Source organism: Hippoglossus hippoglossus, chromosome 3 (assembly GCF_009819705.1).
Source record: "Hippoglossus hippoglossus isolate fHipHip1 chromosome 3, fHipHip1.pri, whole genome shotgun sequence".
NCBI lineage: Eukaryota > Metazoa > Chordata > Actinopteri > Pleuronectiformes > Pleuronectidae > Hippoglossus > Hippoglossus hippoglossus.
In genome coordinates, this window is record NC_047153.1 from 14,654,398 (window position 1) to 14,673,239 (window position 18,842).

An 18,842-nucleotide genomic window follows, 5' to 3' on the forward strand; every position below is an offset into this window, starting at 1 on the left:
GAGCGCAGAGGTTTTGTGAAAGAGGCGCGGACTGGCCGTCGCACCGGGCTCGACCTCCTCACGCTGACCGCACACTAACCGCAGCCGTGCCCGGGATCGCACCTACTATGCCCGTGTTCACTGGACACCATGGGTAATGACCGATCCGCGTCTGCATGTCTGTCAAAGCTGTAGTTAGCCGATCGCCCTTGCTTTTCATTTGCTGGTTGCCGTCTTGCTAGTGAGCGTCTCCTCCACAATAAAGGGCTAACGGGCTTGATAACGTTAGCCAGCTCGCTAACGTCATCTCATTGATTGCATTAGTTATTGGTGTGTTTATCGGTTTGCGCGTTGATGTGTGTCACGTGCCACTTGTCGCACGTAAATCTCATGACAGGACGAGATTGTGTGTGTTTGTTTGTTTGATGCGATGCCGTATTTTCTCTCAACCTCGCGGAGGAACACGTTTCCAGCCCTGTCAAGGTTGTGCTGCGGTCCGTTTACTCGTGGCAGTCAGTGATGACGACTGCATGTGATGTTATGACATTATCCGTCCAGTGGTGTGTAGCGCCCTCTAGTGCTCACACCGCGCTGTTGAAGAGACACTGATGCTGTAGGTTGGGTTTAAAGGTATAAACTCTGTTAACTATACAGATACTGGACTGCATCAGGTTTGGTTTTATGTGTCAGTAACTTGTAGAAACTCCATTGATCTAAGATTAAGATCGAAATAAAGCTGATTGGAATCAAGTCAGATGGAAGTAACATTCCATTCCACTTCGCTGTAACGAATGATACGTCACAATAACAAAAAATGAAAAGTGATATAACAAAAAACTAATTTGGTGTCATTGAATATAAAAATGTTCCAAATTTTCCAAGGCTTTTAAAAGGTATCTAATCTACTCCTTTGTGCCGAGGATTAGATACGGTGACTGTTGTGTGACGTGAGGATTTTGAGTTTCAAGTTTTATTTGTCATATGTAAGTTAGCACAGGGTCAACAGAACAGAAGTCAAATATATTACAAAACTAAAAAGCTCTATACATTTTAAGGTGCAGTGTGACATTCGTTGCAAATGAAGTAACAATTTTAACTGTATGGAGTGTGTGTGACTAGTTATTGCAGTGTGTGTATCAGTTGTTTCACATTTTTCTAAGTAAAGCGGATGTGCAGAGGGTTGTTAGTCATGAGTTGACTGCAAGTTTAGAAACCTGATGGCCTGATGGTAGAAACTGTTCTTTCATTCATTCATGTGCTTGGGGCCTGAATGTCGTAAAATGATCATAAACCTGTCAGAGACTAGTTCTGTGTTATATGGTAGAAAAATAAACGGGGTCATTATGAAACTTTAAAGGAGTACTGTTGTTGTCAGTTAGTTGTTTGTGTAGAGTCTAATGTGGCCTTTCTTATTGGAAATGCTTTTTCTGAATCGTGCAGCGCTCTTTCACGACTCATTCTTTTAAGATTGGAGTGTATGAATCATCATTAATGCTTTCCAGTGCTTGCTCAAGCCCACACCCATCAGGTCACCTTTTCATATTTCTGACCGGCCCGCCCAGTGGCTTTTCATCTGGGTGAACAATCAGCATTCCTGCTCATTCAATCAGTGGCCTGTATCACACATGCAAACAATACAATGTTACCCTGGTAACGTTACCATGTAAAATTCAAAGCTTGAGAGCGTAGACTTAAATACAAAGGGTCTGTTCACAAGTCACAAAGTAATAAGTGGTAAATAGCAACGCTGATGAGTTTGGTTTAATGGGACCTCTTTGCCTCTGATATCTACTTCAGTGAATTTTCTTGATCTTCTGGTGAGCTGTTCTTCAGCCTTCACCAGGGAATATCTAACAGAGCCTGATCAGAGGATTTAAAGCTACTTTTAGTTCTGGGGAGAAGTGACTCAGAAGCTCAGCCTGGTAGCTCCATATGCCATATCACGCAGAGCTTCAAAGGTCAACAGGAACGTTTTAATATCATTTCTAATCCAGAGAAGTTGATAGATGATGAACCCAGGGAGATATGTGTTTGGACTGAACTGTGCAACATAAGTCATCTACAAAGGCACTTTAATGACGTGTATTCTGAAGCTATGGCAGGATAAAGCTTCCTGTTGTGTTTTATGTCTGTTTAATGACAACCAACACAAACTTAAATGTATCACTCACCATTAAAAGTGCTAAATCATGAAATAGTGGGAATAATATGCACATTAATTTCAGATATCCTACTTCTACTATTACTGCTGCTGCTACAAATATTAATAATTATTATTTTTTGAGAAAACATCATTTATGGGTTTTATTATAACATTAACTAAGGAAATATGTTTTATTCCCCAAAAAGTTTGATTATAACAGGCCCAACTGTTTTCTGTCTTTAGTAGTGATGTTTGATGTGATTCAAATATTAAATGAAATTTGTGTATGTAGTATATTAATATATATTACACAATAATTATAGTATCGAAATATATATATATATTATATGTTATTATATATATATATATATATATATTTTTTTTAAAATACACCACACCATGGAAATTCTTTTTTTAAAGAAGTAGATTGTAAAAAAGAGGAAAATGAAAGTATATAATAGAGTAAAAGTAGTAAATAAACATCATTAAATAAAAATATGGAGAAATGTACACAATATAGACCTTTTACTACAGACAGAATAGTCTTGGTAGAGAAAGCAGTAGAGCACAGGATGACTGATAGAATCAGGTAGAATACACAAAAATACACCAATATAAAAAAGGTACAATGTTATTTATACTGTTGCATAGTTTCACTCCATCGTCGCCTTATCTCCCACACGCCGTGAACGCCGCAGCACAGTATCTTTAACGTCCCCTGCATATCCCATAATCCTGTTCGGCGGGTTTACGCTGGAGATCAGCTGAGCTCATGCATCGCTGCAGTGAGCGCGCGGGTGCTGGCAGCGGAGGATCGGCGCGGCTCGGCTTGGCTCGGCTCGGCTCGGACCGGACATCGTGTGAACCCCCCGCCCCCACCTCCCCCCCCTGCTCGACCGGAGGACGGGGTGTGATTCCCGGCTGCGAGAATGTGACGCCTCGGTGTGTCCGGTGGAGTTTTTTTTAAAACTCACGAGACGAGCGGCCGATTGTTTTTTTTTGTGGTTGTGTCGATATTTGGTTCATCAGTCGTCCCCTCGCTGCGGGAACACCTGGACGGAGCCGGACGGGGAGCAGGAGGAGCAGGAGGAGCAGGAGGAGGAGGAGGAGGAGGAGATCCGTGTGTGTGGCTGATCAGCGGTTCAATAATATGTCCAGGAGAAAACAGACCAACCCCTTCAAAGTTGACTGTAGGTATCCCAGGTTCCAGCTCCGTGACCGGGAGCAGTTTACACCCAGCGTCTCCGGCACTGATGCGTTTAAACCTCGGCACATAGCATCACACTCTCGTGTTGTATCATGGCTGCAGCTGATATCTGGAGATTCTGCGTGTTTCTTAATGGAAACACGGAAACTCACTTTTAATTGGCTGAGTCAGTATCATGATTAATTTCCTTTTTATATTATTCATTATTCCACCTCTTGAGAATTTAAATGGTCAAATTTACACATGAATGGAAATAAGAGGAAGGATTGAACTGCAACTCAAATTAACACGGAGTCAGTATGAAATGGGCATCAAGAAAACTATTTTAAAAGCAGTTTTTGCTGCTTAAACAAACTCAGAAATGCTTGTTGGTGTCCGTAGTATTTTCAAATATGGTTTTTCCAACACAATCTCTCATTTCAAATTGATTATCTGTGTAAACTCTCGAGTACCGCCCTGGGACAAGAGTGTATTACATCTTAATTTGTATGTTACAGACTGATTCACATGTAGCTCCCTCCAGTTGTTCTGTGGCGGACCATGTTTCTGATCTCTGGTTTTGTTTAAGGTTTCATCTCTGCAGATTATCTGAGTGAGAACATGTCATGGGTTTTAAATAAGACGTGGGTTTGAGGGGCACCATAACTTAGCTTAATATTAAAGCGTGATCAGAGCGGACGAGCGTGTCCACTTTGTCACTGTGTGGATCTGCAGAGCACGTAGTATTTTTTTTATTTTTACATGATGGTGTTCCCTGAAAATCCATGTTGCTGTTATTTCTCCCTTTCTTCCTCTGTACAGTGACATACCTTCAGTGTTTGTTGCTGCACTAACACCATTCATGTATGTTTACACCGGTGCTGGGCTGCAGCAGGCAGGCGTATTGTAATCAGGGCTGTCACAGTGATAAGTCAGGCAGTTTTAATCTAATTTGGATTAAATTTGGCAAATTGATCGCAGGCAGGGTCAGGACCTGTGCTATAGATTCTTTTTTTTTTACCAAATCCATCAAAGGTCAAGGTCACAACATGTGATCAAAGTTGAAATGGTGGTTAATGCAGTTACAATTTCAATTTATTTGTCAATTGGTAAAATCCCTCATTGCCTAAATATTAAGACTTTTGATGCCTAAACATTTTAACAACGTATCACAAACTGAATATTAAGACAGCATGCAGCGCGGGTTTGACATCTTTCTGAATTCATCTCTACCTTTGAACTAAAGATAGTCGCCATTTCAAGAATTTGTCAATTGACAGCAAATGAATTTGAAATCTCCAAGCGAAGACACCGAACATTTTTCAGCTTCTTTGGTTTAATGAGATTAGTAATCTGGTAGTAACAGTCAGGTGTATTGTAATGGGTGGTGTGTATCTGCTTGTCTGTCACAGCCATGACTTGGGCAGTTTTAATCCAATTTGGATTCAATTTGTGAAGTTGGTTGGTTGCAGGGTCAGGACCTGTGCTATTGATTTTTGTTTTCTCAAATCAGTTAAAGGTCGAGGTCTCAACATGGGATCAGGAGTTTTATCCTTATGTTAATGCATGGCTACGACGCCGGTAGCACATATACATACATATACAATTGAAATTGTCTTTATAGTGATAATGTGGGAAACTACGAAAAGATGCAGTGCGTGGGAAGCGTGTCCCTGAGTGCATTTCTGATTTTGTAAGGTTTTGTCTGTTTGGTCAGATGAAACAAACTGTTTTGAATATGTCACCTGAGCCTTTGGGAAATTACATTTCACTACCCGGACATTTATTGTCCCAGTGATTCATGTGTTATTTGATCAGCAGAATCATCAATAATGGAGATAAGCGTTATTTGAACTTGCAGACTCACTGAAGTACCTTGATTCCTCAAGAGGAGGAGAATACATTTGATTGAAACAGCAGGAATTCTGGGGAGAGCCCTGATGTAGATATATTGTTGTCGTCCCCCCCCTCTCTCCCTGTGTGGCTTTGCCCCCTGGCCCTCTGCCCCCTGAATCCCCTTGTTGGTGGACAGCGTGCTGACCTCAACACGTCTCAGACCTCAGGAGGGGATTTCCCTCTGTAATCTACTGAGGTTGTGTATGCTGCCGCCCTCCTTTCTAAACATAGTTTGTTTAAACTGCAGTTGAAATACATGTTGCACTTGTGGCTGCAGTAATCCCTGCGAGCTAATGAGCTCATTTTCTGCTCCCTAACACGTCTCCACGAGTCTGGAGTGGGAGCTGAACACCCACAAGAGGGGATAATATAATGTAATGCTGGCTCGTATCGTTAGTGCACCTCACGCTGCGATAAACGGCATAACATTTTTTGGACTGACAAGCGGTACCCCCCCCACTGTGTCACCAGAGTGTGAGTTCACACGTTGCGTTTTTTGTACATTGATACTTTCGTCTGCTTTAGCTCGATTGTTACTTTATTACTTTGTCTTTTCATGTGAGGTATGAATTGCCTCAGAGCTGCCCCTCCCCCCCCCCCCCCCGGAGAGGGTCAAACCAGACAGACAGACTGACAGACCAGACAGGCAGGGAGACAGTCTGACAGGCAGGCAGGCTGACTGACACAAAAGCACACAGACACACACACACACACACAGAGCATTCCAGACAATAATACAACAGTGTCTTGCCATTTGTTTTCCTCCTTGACTTTGATTTACAGCAACACCAGGAAACACAGCATCATATAGAAGTTGATGAGGATTTGGAGGTGGTGCTTCCATCAGGTTAACAAATAAATAGATATCAGTTTGTTTAACAGTTTCCAAGTTTACACCCTGAACAACTGTATTTGAACTTGGAAATTATAAGAAAAAGATGATTTCCCCTGCGTGCTTACACTCGTCTTGGTCTTGTTGCCAAATAAGTTTGTACATGTTTCTTTTTTGTTGCATTCACCGAGGAGAATTTAAGTTTTAAGGTCATGGTGTCAAACTTCCTGGAAAATTTGGTGTATCATTTCATCTTCCTTTCTATAATGTCAGGTGAGCTGTGTCATAGTGAGAATTGATCACTTCTGGCCCACCACTCTTGTTGTGCTTGGTGTGTGTGTGTGTGTGCTCAAGACGGGGGGGCCCCAGCACATCCTTCAGACTTAGATAGTGTTGTGTGTGTTTTGGAGGGGACTGTGGCTGAAAAGGCGAAGGAAAGGGGGCTTTGAATTCATCAGGACCCCCATTGCTTGGTGTTTGAGTAGAGTTTTGGCATTCTATCTTTTGTCTGTTTTATTTTGCGCGCTCCCCACCCCCTCCACCCTCCCCACCCTTCTCTTCCTCCACCTCCTCCTCCTCTCTCCCTCTTCAATGTGTCTGTTGGCTGATGAGTTTGTCTCTTTGTCTGGATTCAGTCAGACACTGCGTCACCTCCTCCCTACAGACACACAGACTCAGAGATAACATCACAGTGGCACAGACCGGGGGGGGGGGGGGTTCTAGGAGAGACAGATGTACAGACAGAGCTCTAGCAGCGGGGGGATGGGTATCTCTCACACATCAATCTTTGGCTACGTGCCGTCCATGCAGCCAGCTTGTTGTAGTATAGTTTTAATAGTTCTGACCCACTCTGCCAACGCTAATGAATGCGTATGCATCTATGGGAAAAGTGCTAAACTGGGTTCACACACCAACTTCTCACCAGTAGCCCAGGAGCAGATTGACCAACTTCAATATTATACCTCACACACACAGAAAGAGCCAGAGAAATACCTCAGGCTTGTCATGGGGGCTGTAATTACTTCTGTCAGACTCAGGTAACTGAAGTCAGGATCTCTCTCCTATCTCTGATCTGTGGGGTAACAGAGCTCACCAGGGAAGAACGATGGATTTCAAGATATCGTTAATTTAAGCTTTCTGAGGTGGGAGGTTCTTGCGTGCGGATGCCGGAGGAGCTTCCACTGCAACCGTCTCCACTGAGGCAGTTTAATACTTGTTTTCAGGGTCAAGTGTAATAATAACAAAGGTGAAGGTATTTTATCTACTCCCGCAGCCGCCAGGGCGACTGTAAAACAAAGAGTGGCGTCACAAAGAGTTAAATGAGCCACATATGGGCTGTCATGGTATGAAGCTTTATCCTCCCCCTGCGAGCCGATGCTATAGATATGGAAGTAGTCAGAGCTCCGTACAAGCAGGGAGGACAGAGGGCGAGCCAGGCTGTTCATTGTGTGGGTGGTACTGAGAGAGAGAGATAGAGAGAAACACACTGAGTAGCAAGGCAGTTAGCTAGAGGAAAACAGTGCAGGCTGCCCCCCCCCCCCATGGGACTGCAGCATGCCTGTCGAACAGCGCTAGCATGTATCTGCGAGTGTATATGCGTGTGAAAAAATGGGGGTTGGGATGCAAATGAAGTGTGTGCACGTATGTCAGCGAGCTCGCCTCGCTGGATGCGCTTTCATTATGCTGCAGTGTCGGAGAGTTCACATGAAAGCAACAGAATCGATGAAGATGTTTTCGTGGTGCGCACATTGGTTGAATCCCAAAAGTCTTGGAGAAAATGTGGAATTGTATAAATAGAGATTATTTATTTTTTTCAGAGGCTTTTGTTGCTATTATGTGTTTTGTGTATAACCAGATGAGGAAATGTTCTGAGAGGCCTGGATACATGTTGCGTCTTAAAAATGTTAAAAATTCATATCTTCTTGTGGTTTGCTATGACAGTAGATGCTGTTTCTATGGAGATAAAGCACTCCTGCTGGAAGAAATGTATGTGTAGAGATTTTCACTTAATATAGTGATATGAGATTATTAGTTCCATCAATTGAAAAGCTGGTTATGTATGAAATCAGTTCCTCAACAAGAGGCGATGCCACCGTGGTGCACAGTCATAGCAGCGTCTCTCTGTAGACACACTTGTGTTTTGTCTATGCTTCACTGTGTTCAGGAAATTGCAGCGCGTTTCCATAGACAGAGACAGTCTCCTGTATTGTGTAACTTCATAGTTTGGTGTGGCTTTTCATTCATGTGTTCCACACCTTTTCATGCAACTGCAAACATAATAACTAGTTATTATTAACAGTTTCAATCTGTCATTCCAGTTCTTGGAATTGTGTTCCTTCATTGTCGTATACCAACCATCAATACTAAGCCTTTTTTCAAACAATGATGCCAAAGTTTTGCTCCATCAAATCAGATTCATTTGAATTAGGTTGATTAAAAATTAGAATCACTTAAGGTATATGTAATTTTCTATCTATCGTCATAGTAGATATCCCTGTTTACTGTATGGGGATAGAATACATTTTGTATATAATAAATTAAGGACTCTTTCATGGATAAACCAGATGGTAATGACTTGTTTTGCTCATCCAGCAAACTAAACATCACACTGAGGCAAAAATGATATTAACACTTCAAACAATATACTTAACACACCCAAATTATTAATGGGGGCATATGCATAATATAAGCGGGACTGCAAAATATCTGTTGATGGCATGAGGTAAATGCACCATGTGTATATACATATAATGGCAACAGTTATACTATGTATCGTGCTCTTCTAGTCTTACCGACCACTAAAAGCGTTTTACAGTTCAAGTCATTCACCCGTTCACACACACTTATTCATACAGCGCCTCCACACACAGCTCTTTTTCTATCACAGACCATTCAGACACTGTGGCCCAAGGACACTTTGGCGTGTGTACTTGAGGAGCCGTGGAGCGACCCACTGCCTTTCTGACCCGCTCCACTTCCTGATCCACAGTCTGTATTGTATCTCACACTTACCGTTATATGCGGGCTGAGATTTTTCTATATATTTTTATGTAGGTTGAGTATTAACAGACCTCCGACCCTAGTCACCTGTCCTACCTGGGGTTACCTGACTGGCATCACTTTTCTTCTCCCGTCAGAATAGTCCACTTACGCTATCTATTGTCTTTCTTTCTCCAGGGCCATTCCACACTTCAGGCATCACAGGAATACAGCACACTATTAACATGGACGGCAGGGACGAATTCACCGTAGACAGTGAATGCTGCAGCAACAACTCCCGGGAAGTCCAAGGGCAGGATAGCATCACAGGTACAGGATGGAGGGACGGGACGGGGACGGGGACGGGCTGGCTGGACTCTGTAGGAACATCCTCGGACTGAGGGGTGTTAGTGAGAGTAAGCCCTGCTCTGTGTTCTGTTGTCCGTCTGTATTGATAGGGATGTGTTTGCCTCCATAGAAGACAGCGATAGTGACCTTGACAACCACGGGGAAGACTCGTCCTCCAACACCTCCGCTGACGACCACATGTCCACCAACAGAACACCGTGCCGCCTTCAAGGAGCGGGAGTCAAAGAGGTGAGCGGGCTGGTGTCCACGTCAAACAACAGAAATCAGGCCAGACTAGTAATGACATAAACAGTAATTTTCATATGTATTATTTATATATTGGCCTTTTTGGCCTCTATAAGACTGTGGCAGCGAAAGAGAGGAAGCGGGGTGAGAGGAGGGGAATGACAATCAGAAAAGGGCCCTTGAGGATTATTTATGCTCTACGTTAGATAAGAGCCTTCTGTCCGAACTCTGTTAAAATTCCGTCCATATTTGTGCACGTCCTCTAAAAGCCTGCTGACATGGATGGAAACGACGAAACTTCAATGGTGACGGAACTTTGTGAGTTTGTAAGAAACTACAGACATCTACTGTGTGTGATGGTTCTTCACCCGGGCACAGGGACGAACAGCCATGTATGCCTCTTCTTTAGGAGGTACATTATCACAACCTCCTCCACCGTCGACGTGTATGTTGTTGTCAGGAAGTCTTGACTTTGGCGCAGTGGAAGTATGTGGGCAGATCGTTTGAAACCGACTCTTTTAGTATGTAAAGGTCGCATAAATGAACCTTTACTGCTCAAGGCTTATGTGCCCGAACCGTTTGCCATTGCCCCCCCTACACTTTTTAATGTGATCTTATTGTACTCCTTTGTTTCAGTGTATGCCACTGTAGTATTTGCTGCAGTTTTAACAGGTTTAATCTTAGTTACAGATCCACTTGCGTCGGGTTTCTTATCTAATGTGTTGCACGTGTGAGAAAAGTAGCAGATAATTTGAACTGTGAGGTCAACTCAACAGAAGGTATTGTTATCTGTCATGTGACATTTCCTTCTCATCTGCTAAAACCTTACTATACTAACTGGATTTCAACTACAGCACCCATTTGAATGTGTTTTTGACAACTTTTGTCAACTAAAATTTACCACCAGAAAATAAAAGTTCCAAGCACTCAGATGTCCTTGATATAGACTTGAATAGAACACCCCCTGGCAGAGGTGAATATGTTTTCTGCTCAGACCTTCTGTTTGAAAATGTTCTATATTTCATCTCGTGTGTGAGTCACAGATGTGACAGCAAACCGCATCATCGTGACACTCGTAGTGAGTCACTGGGGCTTGTGAGGATGTAGCTCATTCATACACTCAACACATCACCATGCAGGATTTGCAGAAATGCTTCAGATGGAAAGAAGTGAGGCGAATAGTGACAGAAACGCCTGCGTCAAATCACACGATGCAAACGCTTATCTCCTACAAATGAGGGAAAAACGATTCTATAATGGATCAACCTTTACTTTTCAGAAATTGTTGTGAAATAATATAAACATGGAGATGATAACGTTGCTTTGGAGGGAAATGGATGTTGCAGAAATGTTGCGAACACTTGCATGCATTATTGGATTTTCTCCTGAAGAGTGTTTTTAATGGTGCTTGGTTTTCTACAGGAGAGTGAGGACGGGACAGACCACATCAGCACCTTTGTTTGTCCTCTCTGCCCGCTGGATTTCAGCAGCCCTGAGAAACTCATCTCCCATGTCTACCAGGTGAGGACAACCTTGTCTCATCTGTCCTGATCTAGTACAGAACTGCAGTGGGTTTCTACCAAGGTAGCAGTCGCTTATCGCGTTTAAAAGCCCTTAAGTAGCTGTCAGCATCAGTACTTCAGTGAAGTGCAGATTTAGGGAGAAGGCGTTGACTCGTATGTTATGTTAACTGTAGAGCAGCCTTGCAGTTTGCAGTGTAAGGGCTTAATTAAACAGTAACATCACAGTAAACCAGACTGAGATGGTTTACGAGTTAAAATCCTAAGTTGATTACAGTTAAAGTTATTTAAACAAATTACAATAAGTGCTAAATATGTTTAAGGTTATTATATTGTAAACTTTTACTAATTCTCTGTTTTAAAACGCTGTAGTTGCAAATTGATCTCTTCTTCCAAGCTCGTTTTTCTTTCTGTTTCCAGTCATCTTCACTTTTCAACACTAACTATGTGTCTTCACCAATGTCACTTCATATGCACTTGCTTATTTTATATTTTTTTATTTGATACATTGTTATTAGTGATAAAATAATTAAGAGCAGTTCTTGGCACTCATTTGAACGTTATTTGTAATATGCGAAACGTCCTGTCATTTGATTTATATGCACAGAAACGGGGTCAGCTTTCAATTTTGTAATTCCACGTTTGTATAACATTTCTCGTATACATATATTCTGGCATTATTATTCCATTTAGCAGTAAAGACAAAACATGTTATGTTCATCAGATGCTTTCGTTTTCTTTTGATGAAAACCTAATTTGCTTAAAACATCTACAGTACAGTGCATTAGAATATCTTTTTTCTTTCAATCATTGATCATCTATATTTAAAAACATGTTACTCCTCAGTATTTCACAGCCATATTTCCATTATTATCTTCTCCATCATGGTTGGTAATGCACACAAGCTGAGAAGTATTGGACTTAAACAACAGTATATATAGAATGACTTTTGATTCAGATTGGTTTCTGTTTTACGTTTTGAGAAGTGACTGTTCAAAAAATCAACCGTTTTTTGTCGTGTACTTTAAATGTGTCTTTCTTTTTTCCCCTCTCTTGTTTTGCTGTCTCTAACAGCACACGGCCATGATGAGCAACACCAAGAGCTATGTGTGCCCAGTGTGTGGGCGAGCCCTGAGTTCGCCTGGCTCACTTGGACGGCATCTTCTCATCCATTCCGAGGACCGCCTCTCCAACTGCGCTGTCTGCGGCGCACTCTTCACAGACATTGACAACTTTAACAGGTTCGGCTCTGTCTTTTCCTGATGCCCCTGAAGTTTCTGTGTTTTCTTCAAATAATCGCATGTTATCAATAATTAACCAGTTGAGTTAAAAATGTTAAGTCAGCTGCTTCCACAATTTTCAGGTAAATAATAAATCAATATGAATAATTTAAAATACACCACCTCTGTTTTGTTACGGATCCTATTTTCACTTGTAACTTTATTTAACATTATCTAAGTGTTCAGTAACATACAACAGATCCTTTTTATCAGCATATAAAAATGCAGCAGATATTCAAAATGATTTTGGCAGGAATGCTGACAATGTTTCTTCAATAATACACTGAACTACAATGGAGGAGTTATTATAATATGAGTGTGATATTAGGCCGTATGCAGAACATGACTGATGAATATATTAGAACAGGAATGACTGGTTTTAATGGAAATAAACGTGCATGTTGCTTAGCAACTACCATTACCTACTACCCAACTACTATGTCAAATTCAAACAGCACAGACAAGGTCAGAACACACAGCTCTTTAGTAGAGGGAGAGAACATTCATGAGCTTTCATTGGTCGGAGATATGGTTGTTAAGATGTATAAAGTAAATATAAACTGAGCACAGATCTATAGAAAATAGATAGTTAAATGTGGAATAGCTATTTCAGTTTGTCATTGTTATGGCTGTAATAAACTATGAATAACTTTTACAGCATGTAACATAAAGGTTTTGTTAGGGTTGTAATCTGTCAGCTCTCAGGCCATTACCAGTGAACTAAACTCTTCTTCACGAGACACAGTGTGTGATTTATCTCTGAAACAATTATTTCAGGAACTGAGTCAGATGAAATGAGTCATTGTTTCCCATTAGAACAAAACGGTTTAACGTCATGTCAATCATAGATAAAGCCTTAACCAGCTAACTAACTATGTGACTAACAAGAACGCAAGGCAGGCAACTAAATGTTTAAATATTTCAAACGATACTTCATATAAAATGATTGTAACCTCGGTTACAGTTGAGTAAATACTTTTTATAGGCACGAATTCATCGATTTTATTATAAGCGATATGATTTGTAAGATAAAGAAAGTAGGAGGTGACTGTGTCTTGAGACTTAAAAAGTAATTTAAGACTAAACCCATAATAATATTGACTTTTTAGCAGTTCAATTTAGTTCAGTTTAAAAAAGAACCTGGAGTCGAAACCTTGAGGTTGTTCTTTTGCTTTTCCCAAGCTGATTAATGTTGTATCCTATCACAGGGAGAAGCTTAAAGACGTCCTCGAAACAAACAGGATGGATGTCAGTGGTGGAAGAGACTGCTCCATGTCCCCGTCCCTCTCCAGCAGCCCCATGGACAGCCCAGGCTCCGGCACTCGCTCCTGCCATGGACCAGGCCCCAGCCCGAGTTCATGTCAGGGTCCGCACCCGTGTCAAGCACCTGACCCGAACCCCAACTTATGTCAAGCCCATCGCACCTGCCAGGGACAAGGACACATCTCGAGCCAGTGTCAAGGCCCCAGGTCATGTCACGGCCTGGGCTCTGGGTCGTGCTCGGGCCCAGGACAGTGCACAGGCTCTGACCAAGGACCTGCCTTTCCCTCGCTGCCCGACAGTCTCCTCTCTGAAGGGCCGTCACTCACATCTATCCCTGATGCGCTTAACTCCTCTTCCTCAGGCCTTCCTCCTATCCCCGACATAATGAGCCCCATGCCGGTGTATCCTGCAGGGGTGCTGCTGGTGTGCAACAGCTGCGTTGCCTACCAGCAGTTGGTGGAGGCCCAGTCGCCGATGCGGAAATGGGCTCTGCGCAGGAAGAACGAACCCGTCGAGGCTCGCGAGCAGCGTCTGGAGCGCGAGCGCACGGCAAAGAAGAACAAGCGGGCGTGTGAGACGGACGAGGAGAAGGAGATGAGGAGGCTGCGGGACCGCGAGGCCAAGCGCATGCAGAGGATGCAGGAGAGTGAGGATCAGAGGTCGCGCAGGCTGCAGAGGGACAGGGAGGCCATGCGTTTAAAGAGGGCCAACGAGACGCCGGACAAGAGGCAGGCTAGGCTGATCCGTGAGAGGGAGGCCAAGAGGATCAAGCGACGACTGGAGAAGATCGACCCTGCTCTGAGGACACAGATAGAGCATGATCCCGCCGCCATGGCCGCGCTCACAGCTGACATGAGTCTCTTTCAGTTCCCCTATCCTATGCCGGTCCCTTCCATTGATAACGGCCTGTTCATGAAGCTGCCCTGATCGCACCAGGCCTCTGGGGGAAGGGTTTTATGACAAACTGGCTTCTGAACAGCATCATTAACCTCTGCACTCCACCAACATGCTGTCGTGGTCACAGCAAAAACCATTCCTCGCTGGTTTACTCCCAGCGTCTTCTGTGTCGAACAGATTCACAAACTGTTTGTTGAATACAGTAAAAAAAACGACATCAGTTTCTAATTTATTACAGTGGAGAAAACCTTGGAAACAGGGTTGAGAATGTTTCATATTGTATGGATGATGACGTAAAAGCATGTTGTAAAGAGATTTATCTTTTTTCTGTGGACTCTCAGATTTAACACAGTTCATTCTAGTAGGAGCAGTTGTACTTCCTTTGAGGGAAAATTTTAAAAAAAGTCTTTTGCACATGGACCTTCAGTAAAGGGAGCGGGGACTCTGTAGCCCCAGCCCCCTCCTCTCTGGTCCACTCCGCCAGCCCAGTGACTCGGGTTTACTGGTAGCTACACCTCTCTCTTCAAGCTGCCACCGAGGGTCCCTGGGAAGTTCACATTCAGTCAAACTACTACCTCAGCCGGCGCCGTGGTGGCGCCCTTTGTCCTGTGGCTTACTGCGCTCCCACTCCAAGCTTCTAAAGCTCTACATGTACTGTTCACTACTACAGAGGACGGGTTGTTTTCCCCCAGTTTTTGTTTGCATGTATCACTCAGGCACTTTAATAGGACACAAACATTCATAGGGACGAGCAACTGAACTGGTAAAAACATACCAGTACTACACACATTTCTTGTGGTTGATGATAATGATTAACAGACACACTCTGAATGTTTTGTCCTATTGAACTCGCCCAGTGTCGAGCAACATTCCCCCTCATCTCCTGAGTTGTACATTTGCTTCTTTACATTCTCTTTGCCAATATTTGTTTTTCTTTACGCTGTAAAACGTTTCGCCAGTGTCATAAATAATTTTGACTTTCTGTTACAGAGCATTTCTCTGGCTCTCAGAAACCACTGCTGTTCTTGTACTGTACAATACATTAGTTACCTCTTGTGTATTTTGGGCTCATCACTCACATTAAGGAGTATTGTGCTTAAATGTTCTGTTAAAGTGGAACAGCACCTGATTACGTTACCCATTACTTGAACTCTGCCCATAAAGATGCATTTGTTTTCCTGATGATGGATAAATTACGATATGAAAGTGGGTTATTACTCTGTCGAGGATGATGCAACCACTGCAGTACCTTCAAAATGTCTGAACAGTACCACTTTCTTATATTTTCTCTGTCTGCAGAAACACATCTGTTGAATCACGACAGGTGGGAATTATTTTAACTTCACGTTCAGATTTTTTTTTTTTTATTTCCCCATCTGCTACCGCGCACTGAGGCTAAACTCAAGTCCGTTCTGGGAGAGAGATTTTATTCATCGGTATTCATTAACCTCATTCCAGCACATATTTATGCAATATGATGTGAATATATTTTTCTTGTGAAAATATTTGGGTTACTTTGTTTCCGTCAAGTGGTGTAAAATTCTTTTCATGAATGTGTTGAATTAGAGGCCATGTTGGGATGATCCCGTGTTTTAATATCCTGCCTGTAAAGTTACCTCCAGCTTTTCTTGACTTCACCTCACCAGATGCAAACGTTCATAGCGTCGGATATGAACGTTTCTGAAACACTCTTCTACAATTATCAGAGACGGGGGACGAGTGCTGGTCCCGTTTGAGTCACTCCTAGACGAGAGTCCCTCTACCTGGCTGCTTGTTACAGAAAACCTAACGAATAATGAAGAAAACAAATTGGGATTTTTTCTTTCTGTCTCATCCTCAGAGACTCTTCTAGGAGTGCATCAAACCTCTATGCAACAGATGTGTTATTTATTCCAAGGGGAAGTTAATTCACTTTTCACTGAAACTATGCAGAATGCGACTTTAATTTAAACAGACTTCAATGTTAAAGAGTTTAGCTTCTCAGGCAATTTAACTCAGTGAGAGGGTTCAGAGCCTCGATGCAACACCCTGGTCCATAAGAATCATTTAAAGGTCGATCATACGATGTGACGGAGACGGGCTTTGGAGACAGTCGGCCTCCTGAAATGTGTTTTCTCTCTGAGGTTCAGCACATGAAAGCAACAGGGTCTCACTGCCATCCTGCTCATGACATTTAGAGGGTAGATCAGTGTTCTCGACAGGCGTCACTTGTCTCTCCTCTCAGACTGAATTCTGGGTATTCTCAGAGGTTGCTCTTGGAAACTGCTGTGATCCCTTTTGTCCCACAGCAGCAGAATAACGGGACAGGAAACTTCAGCGTCTGAAATACTCATGCTAAGGAAAGTACGAGGAACCCGGGAGTGACGTTGGTCTTTTACAAGCAGTACGCTCAGTCTGGATTAAATAAGCACTGCATGTCGTGAATCTGCACTTGTCCTAGAATGGTTCGATATGAGCTTGTGTTCTGTTAGTTTATGCCTGCCTGTTTTTTACAGTTAAGTCAAAAGAACAATGTTGTTGATGACGTTGGCCTTTCTATATTAATTCTATCAGGATTTTCTCTCGATGTCCATGTTTACAGAACAAATCTCGCTGAACAAGGCCAAATGAATGAGCTAAACTGCAAATGAGAACATTCACGCTCGCTGTGATATCAATGCATTCTGACTGGATGGGCCTCTGGGGGCGCCATCCTCTGTTACTGGATTAACAGATGTACAGACCCCGATGAAACATGGTGAAGAATGTGGAAATAAACATCAACTTTACTATAACGACAGTGTCCAGTGTAGTTTTCCTCCTCTGTGCCCTTTGTTTTACACAAACCACTGTTTTATTGACTCACTGTCACACAAACAATTCTCAAACACTGACAGGTCTTCTCAAAACAAAGTGTGGGTGGAGTTTCAATTTGATTTTTCTGTTATTTATAATTTTAAATCAATACAGAAACAGGCAAATAACAGCCATGTAATTTGTATGTATAAGCAACTATATGTAATAGTGAATTGAAATCAGTATTGAATTCCTTCAGTATTAAAATTCAATGCCACAAAATGTATGCCATTTTATTCTATGAGAATTAATTTTAAATTCAATAAGAATTAAGTCTTGGCTCTATTTTATTACACATTCAGTAATAACTATTATACAGCGATTACAGGTTTCTATATGAAAAAATGTATAAACTAAAAACAAATTAGTTTACATGTACATTTTTTCCAATTAAAGTTATCAATTGTGCTAAATTAACTTGAATATATAAATTTATTTGTTTGTGTTAGATTTAAGTATTTTTAAGTTGGTGCAACATTGTTCTTTTCAGTGCGAGTAGATTCAGTATTTGGTTTCAGTATCAGTAACTTATAAAAAGTAGGTTAATTAGCTCCTCTTTAATCAGCCCCAGCATCAAAACAAATCTTTCACTTTGCTTCTGAGCTTGTTCATAAACAAACTAATGCAGTTATTGCTACTTTCATTTTAGTAAAACATCAATACTTCCTCCACCTCTAAAACAAATAAGAACATACATTTGACTAAAGAAACACAGCACACCATTTGGATAATAGTTTATATTTATATTTGTATATATATATATATTATATTGTGTTTACTTAACAAACATGATATATGCAATGTCTCCAAGTTAGCTGTAACAATAAAAATACAATATCTTTGTGTCCTTACATAGAATTAAAACAGCAAAACAAAAGAACCAAAAACCGCCCTAAGTAGTTCACAGAGAGGTACAAATATACAGTACAAATCTATTTTATTCAAAAAGGGTACAAATAAAAATGCAACAAAATAGAGATATTAATGCTTTGTTAAAGTCAGGTAGGTGTAGGGTATTCTAAGGGAGCACTTTGGGTCGACAACTCTAAGGCTTCTGATAAAGATCAATACATATTGGTACGGCCATACGATATTAAAACTCACTATACAAAGTTCATACAACCTGGATTATACTTGAGGATTGAATGTTACACGTACATCATTGCATATATTTTGCAGATTTAGGCATTTAGAAAAAAAAAAAAAAGGATGCTGTTTTTTTTGTTTGTTTCGTTTTTCAATAGTTACACATCACATAAAAAGCAGTGTCACTTTGTGCCAAAAAAAGTACAATGTCAAATCTGAAAATACAGACTTCTTTAAAACTTTTAACCGTTCGATTCTCCTGATTTGAAATTCGACATCAGAAACAACATAACCGTCCTAAATTCACCTTTTTTGCAGTTCAAATACTGGGTCAAACGTCACGACAACATTA

General features: G+C 41.7%; 1 protein-coding gene across 4 annotated transcripts; it reads left to right on the top strand.

Annotated features, from left to right (window-relative positions):
* The first annotated feature begins 1 nt into the window (after nt 1).
* On the top strand, nt 2-14,964 carry LOC117759546 (zinc finger protein 821). 4 transcript variants are annotated; one of them, XM_034581721.1, is made up of 7 exons: nt 2,696-3,193; nt 3,230-3,312; nt 9,214-9,345; nt 9,494-9,612; nt 11,032-11,130; nt 12,204-12,370; nt 13,618-14,964. In XM_034581721.1, exons 2-7 carry the CDS (start codon nt 3,273-3,275, stop codon nt 14,597-14,599), a joined length of 1,539 nt encoding a protein of 512 aa, XP_034437612.1. In that variant the 5' UTR covers nt 2,696-3,193; nt 3,230-3,272; the 3' UTR covers nt 14,600-14,964. The 4 variants fall into 4 exon arrangements, with proteins under 4 accessions (XP_034437613.1, XP_034437612.1, XP_034437611.1 ...); XM_034581722.1 differs by lacking the exons at nt 2,696-3,193; nt 3,230-3,312 and adding an exon at nt 2-133; XM_034581720.1 differs by having other exon boundaries at nt 2,696-3,312.
* The last annotated feature ends 3,878 nt before the right edge of the window (nt 14,965-18,842 follow it).